At 42.5% G+C, this 14871-nt stretch overlaps 1 protein-coding gene across 2 annotated transcripts in view; it reads right to left on the bottom strand.

The window, feature by feature from the left end:
• LOC143286967 (uncharacterized) overlaps window positions 1-14871 on the bottom strand; it is a 93111-nt gene that overhangs the window by 62831 nt on the left and 15409 nt on the right. For both annotated transcript variants that reach the window (XM_076594950.1, XM_076594951.1), the window contains exons 4-8: window positions 14570-14644; window positions 12772-12993; window positions 4126-4201; window positions 1890-1991; window positions 127-304 (exon numbers count right to left, since the gene is read on the bottom strand). In XM_076594950.1, the coding sequence (XP_076451065.1) occupies window positions 127-304; window positions 1890-1991; window positions 4126-4201; window positions 12772-12993; window positions 14570-14644 (653 nt within the window). The remainder of the gene's footprint in view (window positions 1-126; window positions 305-1889; window positions 1992-4125; window positions 4202-12771; window positions 12994-14569; window positions 14645-14871) is intronic.

Here is a 14871-nt window from a genome sequence, read left to right on the forward strand (position 1 = left end):
TAACACTCAGCGATAAGTTAACTCTCTTTCGACCGTCGCCTGCCCTACCTGTCGGGCTGCCTGAAGAGAGCCGATTCCAGACACTCAGCGATAAGTTAACTCTCTTTCGACCGTCGCCTGCCCTACCTGTCGGGCTGCCTGAAGAGAGCTGACTCCAGACTCTCCCCGTACACGGAGCGGGGCTTGGGGATGGGGCGACGCCCACTGGCAGGGGAGGCCAATCTGGCGGTGTGGCTGGGGCCGGGGATGCCGTTGATGTCTCGCTCCCCGTCTGAGTCCGGCGTCCGCTGGCTGTTGACGTGACCTGGGGATCGTGCATCACATCACGGTTAGATTCCTCAGTTTTATCATTATCATCATTATCATAACCATCATTATCATTATTATCATTATCATTATTAATCTTATCATCATCATTACTATTATCATTGTTATTATCATCATTATTATTACTGTTGACGGGCGCAATAGCTGAGTGGTTAAAGCGTTGGACTTGCAATTTGAGGGTCCGGGGTTCGAATCTCAGTAACAGTAACTGGTGGAGATTTTTCCCAATCTCCCAGGTGAACATATCTGCAGACCTGCTTGTGCTTGAACCCCTTTCATGTGTATACACAAGCAGAAGATCAAATATGCACGTTAAAGATCCTGTAATCTATGTCAGCGTTCGGTGGGTTATGACAACAAGAACATACCAAGCATGCACACCCCTGAAAACAGTGTATGGTTGCCTACATGGCAGGGTAAAAACGGTCATACACGTAAAAACCCACTTGTGTACAAACGAGTGAACGTGGGAGTTGCAGCCCACGAACGAAGAAGAAAATTATTACTATTATTATAACATGAGATCAGCAGATATTTTTGTTTAATCATTTGTCTGTTTGTTTATTGTTTGTTTGATCTGTTTGAAAACAAGAGAACACTGGCCATTAACGAGAAGCGTGAGCGAAAGAAGCAGGGCTCAACTTCTGGAGACGTTTTCCGTTGCAACACCTGTGGGAAGTGCTGCGCATCCAGAATCGGCCTCATCTCCCATATGAGGACACACACTGACAGATACGCCTGCCTGCCTACTCATCCGTCGGACTGACGGGAGACTCCATCTCCAATGGATTAAGCTCTTTACTGAATGGTTTCAATCAAGGGTTTCATTAAAATTCCAAGACTTTTCAAGACCCTGAAGGGCAAAATGCATTTTTCCAAGACGTTTCAAGCCCCCAGGAAAATGGTTCTCTCATTTTCCCAACCCAAGACGAAATATTTCCACGCTTCCATGACTTTGTACGATCCCCGTACAATACCCATGTTCATATGAAAAATGAGATTACTGATGTCAAAAGACAAGTTCATATCATCAACATTCTGTGTGCAAGCGTTGTGTGTGTGTGTGTGAGAGAGAGAGAGAGAGAGAGATCTTCAGTTTAAAATCTATTCACCAGAAGTGTTATTGGACAGAAAGAAGAGGGGTAGTGGGTGAAAGAGAGGGAATGCTTGTGAACATTAGTGTAGGAAAGTGTTAATGTATGTTTTTGAGGAAATAGGAATAAGGGTTTTTTATAAGAAATAAAAAGTTTAAAGAGATGGTGGTGTGTAATAAAAGAGGTGTTACAGGAGGGAACTTAGCCGCATGCATACCAACAAATACAACTAACAACATCAACAAGTATCAACTTACAACAATGTAAATATTAATAACGACACTAATCCAAATACATCAAAGGGAGAATTACAACTGGACTGGAGTTTAAAATTTCCCGAAAAGATTCTAAGCAATGAATAATCATTCAAAATCTCTTCAGTGGCTCATGGAACATCGGTAGAAAAGTGTGTGTGCGTGTGTGTGTGTGTGTGTGTGTGTCTATCTGCCTGTGTGTGTGGACACTGACTGCTGATGATCTGCAGGGCTTTGGTGGTCAGCTTGGAGTTCACCCTCCGCAGAATGTCCTCGGCCGTCAGGTTGTTCTTCGCCTTGGCACACACGTCCACCCCTGTAACGTAGGTACAAAATAAATAATAATTAAAAAAAAAAAAATAAAAACCTGCCCCCCCACCCCCCACTCTCTCTTTCCTTCTCTTACATATGCACAAGCATGTGTACGCAAACACGCACGCGCACACACACACACACACACACACAACACACACGCACGCACGCACGCACGCACACACACACACACAAAGACGCAGACATGCACACACACACAAACATGTGTGTACACACATATACATTTTTGCATTTTGATGGGTTGCTTGTGTTAAATTGTTGATTTGAGTGCGTTTGTTAATGTGGTTTACGTAAATGTGCCTGACAGTCATGAATTAATTCTGAAATTTTTGTGTAAGTGCTGGTGTATGTTTTGCATATCAGTGCAAGTTATGTGCATGCAACCACGCACATGTGTGCACGTTTGTGTGTTCGAGCATGCACATGTATGCACATATGTGAGCCTCTGTGTGTGTGTGTGTGTGTGTGTGTGTGTGTGTGTGTGTGTATGTGTGTGTGTGTACTACATATCTGTAAGGGTATGCATACATAAACCCGAATGAATATGGGAGCATATATGCCTGCATGCTCATATATATGCTTTTGTACCTTTGCATTCATTTGTCTGTGGTACACAATTATTTGAGTGTATATGTGCACATGAATAAGTGCCTACACAAGGGACGTCACGCATGTGTAGCCAACACATGAATGGGCACTTGCGTCTATATCTGAACACACAATCGCTTTAAGCCTGCTGGCTGGTCTATGACTGGTGTAATTTTAATCTCATGTGTTCTGATTGATAACAGAGAAGACAGGCGTAACAGCTGAATTGTTATTTCAAGCTTTGGACTTCAAATCTTAAGGTCCTTGGTTCTTCTTCTTCTTCTTCGTTCGTGGGCTGTAGCTCCCATGTTCACTCGTATGCACACGAGTGGGACTTTTACGTGTATGACCGTTTTTACCCCGCCATGTAGGCAGCCATACTCCGCTTTCGGGGGTGTGCATGCTGGGTATGTTCTTGTTTCCATAACCCACCGAACGCTGACATGGATTACAGGATCTTTAACGTGCGTATTTGATCTTCTGCTTGCATATACACACGAAGGGGGTTCAGGCACTAAGCAGGTCTGCACATGTGTTGACCTGGGAGATCGTAAAAATCTCCACCCTTTACCCGCCAGGCACCGTCACCATGATTCGAACCCGGGACCCTCAGATTGACAGTCCAACGCTTTAACCACTCGGCTATTGCGCCCGTCATTCCTATCTTCAAAAATAGCGGAGTGGTTAAAGCGTTGGACAGTCAATCTGAGGGTCCAAGGTTCAAATCTCGGTAACGGTGCCTGGTGGGTAAAGGGTGGAGATTTTTTCACTCTCCCAGGTAAACATATGTACAGACCTGCATGTGCAAGTGCCTGAACACCCTTCGTGTGTATACGTATGCAGAAGATCAAATACGCATATTAAAAACCCTGTAATCCATGTCAGCAGTTAGTGGGTTATGGAAACAAGAACATACCCAGCATGCACGCCCCTGAAACGGAGTATGGCTGCCTTCATGGCAGGGTAAATAAACAAAATACTCATACACGTAAAATGTTAAATATCTGTATGAGTAAGTATGAGTGCGTGAATGAAACCTGATTGAATGACACAAGAAACAAATGATGAGCACAAAATGGCAGCTGTCAGTCGGCTCTACCCAGGTAGGCAGCCTGTTGTTCTAATGACTCTGTGTTTGCAAAGCTCTTAGAGCTTGGTCTCTGACCAAGGATAGGCGCTATATAAAGTATCCATATCATCATCATCGTCGTCATCAAGATTTCTATCTGAGCCACATGCATACTGCTGTTTGACACAAGGCAGTGAGTGTGTGTGTGTTGGTTGGTCATTAATCTAACGTCTGTTCACAGAAGTGATTTTAGACGGGGAGAAAAATCTGGGTGCAGTGTATGTGTTTATGTGTATGGGAGCGTTCATAAACTGTATACGAACTCTGTGTGTGTGTCTCTATGTGTGTGTGTGTCTGTGTGTGTCTGCCTGTCTGTGTGCCTGAGTGCATGCATGTGTGTGTGTGTGTTTGGTGGGGGTTGGGGGGGCCTGGGGGGTGGGGGTGGGGGGTTGATGGTTACCTCTGTCCAACAGCAACTTGATGACGTCCAGTTTACAGGAGGTAGCAGCCTCGTGCAGGGCTGTGCCATTGTCCGTCTGTAACACGACAAGTTTCTCATCCCACACACCCTGCTGTGTACTGCTTGCATTTGTGTGTGTGTGTGTACACACACACACACACAAACAAAACAAAAAAACACATACACACACGTTGTACGCAAATAAATGTGCGCACATACACATACATACAAATATGCGCGCACATACAGTCCACGCATGTGTGCATACATGTGTGTACATATACGCATGCTTGCTTACTCAAACACACACACACACACACAGTCTCCTTTGTATGTTGAACATGCACACACACACTTGCACACGCTCGCTCACGCACGCACACACTCTGTGTCTCATGCACAAGAAAAGTCAACAGTCACTCTTTTAACGACTCACACACGCAAAAGGTGACTGGGCTTGTCTCCTCTCCCGAACGCTCTCTACGCATTCTCTTATTTCATGTCACACACACACACATACACACACACACACACACACACATGCACGCACATACATACAATGCACGCACGCTGGCACGCATGCACATACATACACACACACACACACAAACACACACGCACACATACACGCATGCGCGCACATGCACGCACACGCACACACACAACACAATTTTCAAAATGTTATCTCAATTTTTGAAAGTTCCAATGCCCAAACTTCACATTCACATCTCACTGATCCTGTTAAAGTATAACATTAATACTTTCTTTTTTAACTGCAAATACTGATACAGATGATAATGATAGCGGTAATACTGTCAACAACACCACGTGTAAGATACGATCAACCAAACCAAAAGTACAGAGAAACAGACAATGATAAAATCATAAAAAAGGAAGGAAAAAAAAAACATTAAAAGAAACACAAGAAGATAAAAGAAGATGGAATAAAAAAGAATTTTAAAACAAACATAATCTTAGAAAGTAATAATATAAATCAGAAAAAAACATTTCCCCCTTCTCCTCAAAAAACTAGTAATGATCACGTTAATATGAAATATAAATAAAAATTTCTTCAACGAAAGCTAAAAGAAACAGTAAAATATAAAACAGTAGCACAGTCAAAGTGACACTGATAAATTATTAAACTTTTATTAACTTCAATCATAACAGAATAAAGATGAGAAACTATATGAGCTGAAATGGAAAGAAGCCTAGAAATACACTTTCATCACAATTAGACAGAATACTTGTTGTCACTAATACTGTTGTAGGGTGTGTGTGTGTGTGTGTGTGTGTGTGTGTGTGTGTGTGTGTGTGTGTGTGTGTGTGTGTGTGTGTGTGTGTGTGTGTGTGTGTGTGTGTGTGTGCATGCGTATATGTGTATGTGTGTGTGTGTGTGTGTCTGTCTGTCTGTTCTTTCTGTGAATGTGTGTATGTGTGAGACTGTGTATGTGTGAGACTGTGTGTGGCTGTGTCTGTGTCTGTGTGTGTCTGTGAATGTGTTTCTGTCTGTGTACGTGTATGTGTGAATGTGTGTCTGTGTGTGTATGTGTCTGTGTGTGTATATGTCTGTGTGTTCTGTGAATGTGTTTCTGTCTGTGTATGTGTGAATGTGTGTGTGTGTGTGTGTGTGTGTGTGTGTGTGTGTGTGTGTGTGTGTGAGTCTGTGTGTGCCTGTGTAGATGAGTGAATGAACGAATGAGTGAAAAGTGGTAGGGAAGAGGGAGACAGATGAGAAGAGAAAGAATGAGAGAACGTGTCCATGTCTGCATTTCTGTGAGGACATGTGCATGACATGCATGCATCTGTGTGAGCGACTGTGCACATGCTTGTGCATGCATGTATCCATAAGCATGTGTGAGCTCAAATCCAAACTTAAGAGTTTGTGTGACTGCACGCATATGTGCATGCACACAGCGAATCTTTGCCTGTGCACAACCAAATATCTAAAGAACATGAACCATGGTTTTCATGACTATCTTTACACTCCATTTAAAGACAAGCAAAATAAAATCACAGCTAAATGAACCCAGCTGGGATAATCAGAGTTCTTCCCCTTTTTTTTTTTTTTTTTTTAAGCCTAAAAAATCAGACACACGCTACACCACAATTATTTGCAAAGCCTCATCAGTGACAGACTAATACAACACCATGATCATATTCAGATTATTCCTCACAGTGCACATCAGGAGAATATCAACAAATGAGGAATATAACTCTGTTAAATATTCAATCAAAGCCAAATCCATGATTACACGGCTGGTTAAGATAAAACATGTCTGTTGCCAGCATCAACACAAAAAGTGTATTCAATTACATATTTTATCTAAAGCGGTATAATATCCACTTACGATGAGAAGTTTAAAAGCAATGTATACTGTAAGATTACACAAAAGCCACTGAAACTGATTAGATATTTAGGAAGTTACACATTTGAGATGGGTACAATATAAAGAAACTTATCTTTTTAAATTTTTTTTTTGTTGTTGTTGTTCTGCTGATGGTTTGTTGACAAAAGTGTATATCAATAAACAATTTTTTTTTTTTTTTAAGGAAGATTGCATGATTTGATGCAATATGTCTATCACACTGCTTAATTTCTATTTTGGAAGTTTTGCAGCCCATTTTAAAGACAAACATCACTATTCTATTGATGATTAATCAAATGTTATCAACAACAGATAAACCGTTAAACTGTTAAAAGTTACACACACAACAAAAAAGTCAGCAAGACGGTGTATGTCTAAAACGACACGCACTGTATTAAATTCTAATCATTAATTTGGAGGTCATGCATTCTTCTTCTTCTTCTTCTGCGTTCACTCGTATGCACATGAGTGGGCTTTTACGTGTATGACGGTTTTTACCCCGCCATGTAGGCAGCCATACTCCATTTTCGGGGGTGTGCATGCTGGGTATGTTCTTGTTTCCATAACCCACCGAACGCTGACATGGATTACAGGATCTTTAACGTGCGTATTTGATCTTCTGCTTGCATATACACATGAAGGGGGTTCAGGCACTAGCAGGTCTGCACATATGTTGACCTGGGAGATCGTAAAAATCTCCACCCTTTACCCACAAGGCGCCGTCACCATGATTCGAACCCAGGACCCTCAGATTGACAGTCCAACGCTTTAACCACTCTGCTATTGCGCCTGTTGGTCATGCATTCAAAATCTGTTACTTCTCAAGATAACGACAATTCTCTCACTGGTTACGCACTGCAGACAATTTATTTTTTTTTAAATCAGATTAAAATAACAGTGATGAGGCAGAGAAGGAGGGAAAAAAGCAGGGGAAGGAAGAAAGGGGGAGAGAACTACAGGGTCACTCATCTGACTAAAACTACTGGAAAGCAAAAAAAAAAAAAAAAAAAAAAAAAAAAAAAAAAAAACCGCAGCAAAGCAGTTAGTATTCCAATGCAAAAGCACATTCAACAAAATACATCCCACATTAAAATGAAACAAAAACATTATTCACAGCAAGAGACCATACCCCAAGCCATTCTTTAAAATAACCCGAACCCTCACAAAAAAGGAGAGGAGAGAGAAAAAAAAAAAAAAAAGGTATGGTTCCACAACCGGTGGGGGAAGCACGTTAGTCAGAACTATCTACGCTGGCAAAGCATGGCAAGTTGGAAACCACCCCCTCACTCACTCTTTTTACTCACCGACTACAGGCTACTTTTAAACCTAATAAATGCAAATGGAAAATTTTGTACAATTCTCTTCACAAACAATTGGTTGGGTTTTTCTTTTTCGTTTCTTTTTCTTTCTTTCTTTTTTTTTTTTTTTTTTTCTGGACAATATTGTACTCATATACATGTATGAGCATGAAACATGCATACAGGCATGTAAACATACAATGTTCATATGCTCACATACACACGCATACAACACACGTACAAACATGTGGAAATGCTCACACACGTATGCTCACACATACTTGCACACACACACACACACACACACACACACAAACACACACACAATACAGCAAATACACAACACAGGAAAGCACTGACCACGTTACGAATCAGCGCCCATGACTTACAAATCGAACAGGGAAGATATAAAAATACACCGAAAGAACAAAGACTGTGTGATACTTGTAAAAGTTTAGAAGATGAGATTCACCTTTTAGACAATTGTGTAAAGTACAATACCTACAGACACAGATTCCTAATCGATATATGTCGTCCAAAAATGCAAAGCCTAGTGAATTGATCCTTCTAACAGAAATACAGCTAAGGCTGGGAAAATTTGTTCATGAATGTTTCTCTTCTTAATATGCTCATGTTTATGTTTCATTGTGTCTTATAAACTTTAAGGTTTTATGACAATAAAAAGTATTCTATTCTATTCTATTCACGCACACCCACGCATGCATACACATGCACACATCTGCACACACACTCTCCCACAGCAAATGATCTTTCACCAGAATGACACTGTGACAGACACAGACGAAGCACATAAAATGTGCCTGTCCCTCCTCACTCCCTCTCTCTCTCTCTCTCTCTCCCTCTCTCTCTCTCTCTCTTGCACGCACGCACGTATGCACGCACTCAACAAACAGTGTAGCTAACAACAAATGCTGGTAAAAAGTGAGGGAGGCAATGTCATACCAGCACAGAGAGGACAGACAGACAGAGGATGACAGAGCCCTGCAGCTTGGTTTTTATGCTCAGGACCATCAATTATCATCAATTATCGTTATGACACACAGTCAGTGAATCATCTTTCACCAGACTGACACCCTGACAGACACAGACGAAGCACACAAAATGTGCCTGTCATCAGGACAACAGTAGTCACGTCATGACTCAAAGCAATCCTGACAACAACAACAAGCAAAAAAACAAATAAAACACAAATTTCCTGCAACACAGTAGTTTGTTGCTTTCTCTCTCTCTCTCTCTCTCTCTCTCTCTCTCTCTCTCTCTCTCTCTCTCTCTCTCTCTCTCTCTCTCTCTCTCTCTCTCTCTCTCTCCTTTACTGGTTTCTTTCTCTTCAATAACGTTTCACTGGTACATTTTGAATTGTACATGGACATACACAGACATATACACACACACACATGCAGGGAAACACTGAGACCCTGGCACACGCACGCACACACACACACAGATACCGTCTCCATCTCACACACACACACACACACACACACACACACACACACACTCACTCTCTCTCTCTCTCTCTCTCTCTCAGACACACACACAGACAGACACCAACAAAAACCGACACCAAAACCGATACCCTTCCCCCACGCCCCCCTCCCCCCTCCCGCCTCCCCCCCACACACACACACACACAGATACACATATACACATTCTCTATCTGGGCATATCAGATCCAGTATCCTTTGCATTTTCTTCCTTGATCATATCATAAACCTTCAAATTTCAAGCAGACTTCTTTTTTCTCAGTAAAAGATCCCTTCGGATCTGCATGCTGACATGCCACTCTGCTTTTTTCCTCCCATGTCAGACGCTCCAGTTCGTACAGTGTATTGTACAGCGTTGTATTACTTATCGCAACAACAGATTTCTCTAAGTTAAATTCCCCAAGGTAAACTGCATCGCCATGGTGCAGCTCCCACCCTTCTTTGTTCTTTTTTTTTTCTTTTCCTGTCTGCATGTGAATCTCAGTACACTTACTGTCAAAGTGGATTTTTCCACTTCTTCTTCTACTTCTTCTTCTTCTGCGTTTTTATATCATAATTATTATTTATTTATTTATTTATGTAAGCTTATCTATAATTTATTCACCTTTTTTTTTTCCTTTTTCTTTTTTTCTCAAGGCCTGACTAAGCGTGTTGGGTTACGCTGCTGGTCAGGCATCTGCTTGGCAGATGTGGTGTAGCGTATATGGATTTGTCCGAACGCAGTGACGCCTCCTTGAGCTACTGAAACTGAAACTGAAACTGCGTTCGTGGGCTTCAACTCCCACGTTCACTCGTATACATGCGAGTGGGCTTTTTACGTGTATGACTGTTTTTACCCCGCCATGTAGGCAGCCATACTCCGCTTTCGGGGGTGTGAATGCTGGGTATGTTCTTCTTTCCATAACCCACCGAACGCCGACATGGATTACAGGATCTTTAACGTGCGTATTTGATTTTATGCCTGCGTATACACACGAAGGGGGTTCAGGCACTGGCAGGTCTGCACATATGTTGACCTGGGAGATCGTAAAAATCTCCACCCTTTACCCACCAGGCGCCGTCACCGTGATTCGAACCCGGGACCCTCAGATTGAAAGTCCAACGCTTTAACCATTTGGCTATGGCGCCCGTCGATTTTTCCACTGAATTTTGCCAGGCACAACCCTTTTCTTGCTGTGGTTTCTTTTACATGCATCAGGTGCATGCTGCTGGAAACAGGACCTCGGTTTATCGTCTAATCCAAATGGCTGGCATCAAGATATGGGGATCGAACCTGTAGATGACGGGCGCAATAGTCGAGTGGTGAAAGTGTTGGACTGTCAATCTGAGGGTCCCGGGTTCGAATCACGGTGACGGCGCCTGGTGGGTAAAGGGTGGAGATTTTTACGATCTCCCAGGTCAACATATGTGCAGACCTGCTTGTGCCTGAACCCCCTTCATGTGTATATGCAAGCATAAGATAAAATACGCACGTTAAAGATCCTGTAATCCATGTCAGTTTTCGGTGGGTTATGGAAACAAGAACATACCCAGCATGCACACCCCCGAAAACGGAGTATGGCTGCCTACATGGCGGGGTAAAAACGGTCATACACGTAAAAGCCCACTCGTGTGCATACGAGTGAACGGAGAAGAAGAAGAAGAAGAAGAAGAACCTGTGGATACTCACTTACAAGCAGTGCACATTACCACTAAGTCATTGCTACACAGTGATTCACTACACATACATATGTACAAGTCAATCAAGAAATAAAATAAAAATAAATACATAAAAAACGCTCATGACTTTGAAACAGACAATAAATAAAATATTTACTAAGTATGCAGCATGCTTGGTAACAGACATACAGCATTTTGAAAATTAACATTTTCTTTTTTCTAACAACAAAAAACAAAAGAAAAACATTACAAACCAAAACTCTCTTTGAAATAAAATGCACCTGAGAGAGTTCAACTTCACTCATAACTATATACAGAGAGAGCAAGTTCTACCCACAGAAAAATCACGATTCAAATGTTGTGCAGTTATCCTACAGAACATCTGAAAGCATATATATGTTACAGATCAAAAGGGGGAGACGGCATGCATTTTTCATTCACACACGTCACAAGCCCTTTTGTTTTTGTTCATCGCTCAGAACCAAAGCCTTGTTTTTCTTTTCTTTTCTTTTTTCTTTCTTTCTTTTTTCTTTCAACTGCAGCAGGAGAGGTACTGTGAACTGCCAAGAATGGTACATATCAGAATGCAGACAAATACGAGATTCTTTTTTTTAAGAGGAAGAATTGATAAAAGTGCAAGAGAGAGAAAGAAAGAGATTACATACTGATAAAACAAAGAAAGAACATTCGCATGCTACAGTAAACCAGTCAACAAAGAAACAAACTCAGTACATCTGAGGGACAACAAAATTATTCTCTATATTTCATCATTCATGCATTTTTTGTCCATTTATTTTTTTTTTCTTATTTATTTATTTATTTATATATTTTGCTGCCCAATCATCTGCACCAACTCAGTAGCAAAGAACCCTGTACTGCTCATCCCCAGTCCCACACCCTGGTTTGTCCGCCAAGAAACTATCAATATTAGGTCACCAGGAGGCTACACACCAGAGGTGACCCTGCACTGCCTGCTGAGTCACGTCTCTTCGGTGGTGTTCAGTATGCCCGTTCTGATTCAACCTACTCAGAACCACCACCTACCACCTATGACAATCATTGCTCTGTCACAGACCCAGGCTTGGAGAACGAGACCACCACCACCCCGCCCCCCCTCTGTCTCTCTGTCTCTGTCTGTCTCTCTGTCTCCCTCCCTCTCTCTCTCTCTCCCTCCCTCTCTCTCTCCCGCTATCTCTCTCTTTCTCGCTCCCCCTCTGTATCTCCCTCCCTCTCTCTCTCCCACCCTCTCTCTCTATCTCTCCCCCCTCTCTCTCTCTCCCTCCCTCCCTCTCTCTTCTCTCCCTCCCTCCCTCCCTCCCCCCCCCTCTCTCTCTCTCTCTCTCTCTCTCTCAATCTCTCTCTCTCTCCCCCCCCCTGTCCCTCCAGCAACAGTCTCCTGCTAACCTGCTGCTCTGCTGACAATGAAGATTTCAGCTGGAACTCAACTCAAGCATGGAACTGAGAGGGAAAAGTGAACAACAAAATCCTCACCAACATATATGTTTTCTTTCCACATATATCTACATCAATATAGAAAAAAAATGTACCTTTTACATATCTACATCGATACCAAAAAAAATGTACCCTTTTTATCTATATCTACATATCTATATGTGTTATCAACATATATCTCCTATTTATTCTATATATCCAGCCCTAATATTTACATATACATCTATTTATTCTATATATCCAGCCCTAAAATTTACAAAAGTCAACATTTTTGTCAATAACGTTAACAACAACAACAACAACAAAAAATAACAACAAAAAACAAAACAAAACAGAATCCTTTTCATCCACAACCTGTCTTACCCGAGTGTTCACCAGGAAGCCCGAGTCAAGGAGGAAGCCCACGATGGGCAGGTGCCCATTGAAGGCGGCCAGGTGCAGAGGCGAGGGCTGGCCGCTGACGTGGGTCAGGAGCTCGTGCCGCCCGCTGACCAGGGTTCGAACCACGCTGGTCTTGCCGTACTGCGCCGCAAGGTCCAGGGCGGACCGCTCCGTCAGGGTGCGCAAGGTGGGGTCCGCTTTGTTCTGCGGGCAACGTCAGTCATTCAGTCATAAGCTCAGTTCACTTCAGTTCAGTTCAGTTACTGATGGAGGCGTCACTGTGTTCGCACAAATCCATATAAGCTACACCACACCAGCAGCGTAACCCAACACGCTCAGTCAGGCCTTGAGGGGAAGGAAAAAAAAGGGGGCCCAGGGTGTGTGTGTGGGGGGGGGGGGGGGGTATAAACTAATGAATGGATACATCATTAAATCAATGAATAAACAAATAAACAAATAAATAAGTGGGGAAAAAAGATAAATAAATAAATGATAAGCAGATAGATAGAATATAAATAGATAAATAATGAATTCTTCTTTTTCTTCTTCGTTCGTGGGCTGCAACTCCCACGCTCACACACACACACACACACACACATATATATATATATATATATATATAGAGAGAGAGAGAGAGAGAGAGATATGTAGAGATACACACACACACACACACACACACACACGAATGGGCATTTACGTGTATAACCGTTTTTAATCCGCCATGTAGGCAGTCATATTCTGTTTTCGGGGGTGTGCATGCTGGGTATGTTCTTGTTTCCATAATCCACTGAATGCCAATATGGATTACAGGATCTTTAACGTGCGCATTTGATCTTCTGCTTGCGTACACACCCTAAGGGGGTTCAGGCACAAGCAGGTCTGCACATATTGACCTGGGAGATTGGAAAAATCCCCACCCTTTACCAACCAGGCGCCGTTACCAAGATTCGAACCCAGGACCCACAGATTGAAAATCCAACACATCACCCATTTGACTATTGCACCCATAATTAAAAAGCTTATAAAGGTCTCAAACAGACCTCGGGTACCATTCAGAAATTGGCCCAAAACAAAGAAAGAGTCACAGCTCTTCATTGCTGCCCGCAATGCCACAGGGTGCAATAGCCGAGTGGTTAAAGCGTTGGACTTTCAATCTGAGAGTCATGGGTTCGAATCTTGGTAACGGCGCCTGGTGGGTAAAGGGTGGAGATTTTTCTGATCTCCCAAGTCAGCATGTGCAGACCTGCTAGTGCCTAAGCACCGTTAGTGTGTGTATATGCACGCAGAAGATCAAATACACATGTCAAAGATCCTGTAATCCATGTCAGTGTTCGGTGGGTTATGGAAACAAGAACATTCTCTCAGCACTGAAGAAACAACAAACTGTTAATAAGCGGATGTTGTTGAGTATTGTATTAGCTGTTTTTAGTTGAATTGTGACATTGATTTCTTGTGTCACATTATTTTCTTTATTTTCTTACAGTATGACCCCCCTCTGGTGAGGGGGTTTGGTCTTCATCTGAATAAAAACCGCTATCATTTTCATTATTGTTATTGTTATTTCTCTCTTTCTCTTTCTCATTTTGTGTTGTGTTATGCTGTGTGTACCATGCTATGCACATGTAATACCGTACCATGCCATGTTGAGCTATGCTTGGTGTGTGTGTGTGTGTGTGTGTGTGTGTGTGTGTCTCAATGCACTCACATACATGAATGCACACTTGCGCTCACAAATCCATGCTCTAACAAGCTCCACAAGTTTGATCAATAAAGAACTCACCTGCAACAAAAGGGAGACAACATCGTGGTGACCATGCTGTGCCGCAAAGTGAAGAGGCGTCTCCCCTTCGTTGGTCTGCACAACAGACACGCCATGAACACAATTATCTTAAGTGAGTTGCAGCAACTGCTACAACAGCGGCAAGTACATGTATGAAGAACTGATCACTTACACGAGCCAATACTTTCACCGTCACACAATAAAGAATCAATGTCTCAGTCTCTCTTTCTCTCTCTCTCTCCCTCTCTGTCTCTCTCTCCGTCTCTGTCTCTCTTCCTCTTTATCTCCCTCTCTCTCTCTCT

This window comes from Babylonia areolata, chromosome 10, assembly GCF_041734735.1.
Source record: "Babylonia areolata isolate BAREFJ2019XMU chromosome 10, ASM4173473v1, whole genome shotgun sequence".
Taxonomy (NCBI): Eukaryota; Metazoa; Mollusca; class Gastropoda; order Neogastropoda; family Buccinidae; genus Babylonia; species Babylonia areolata.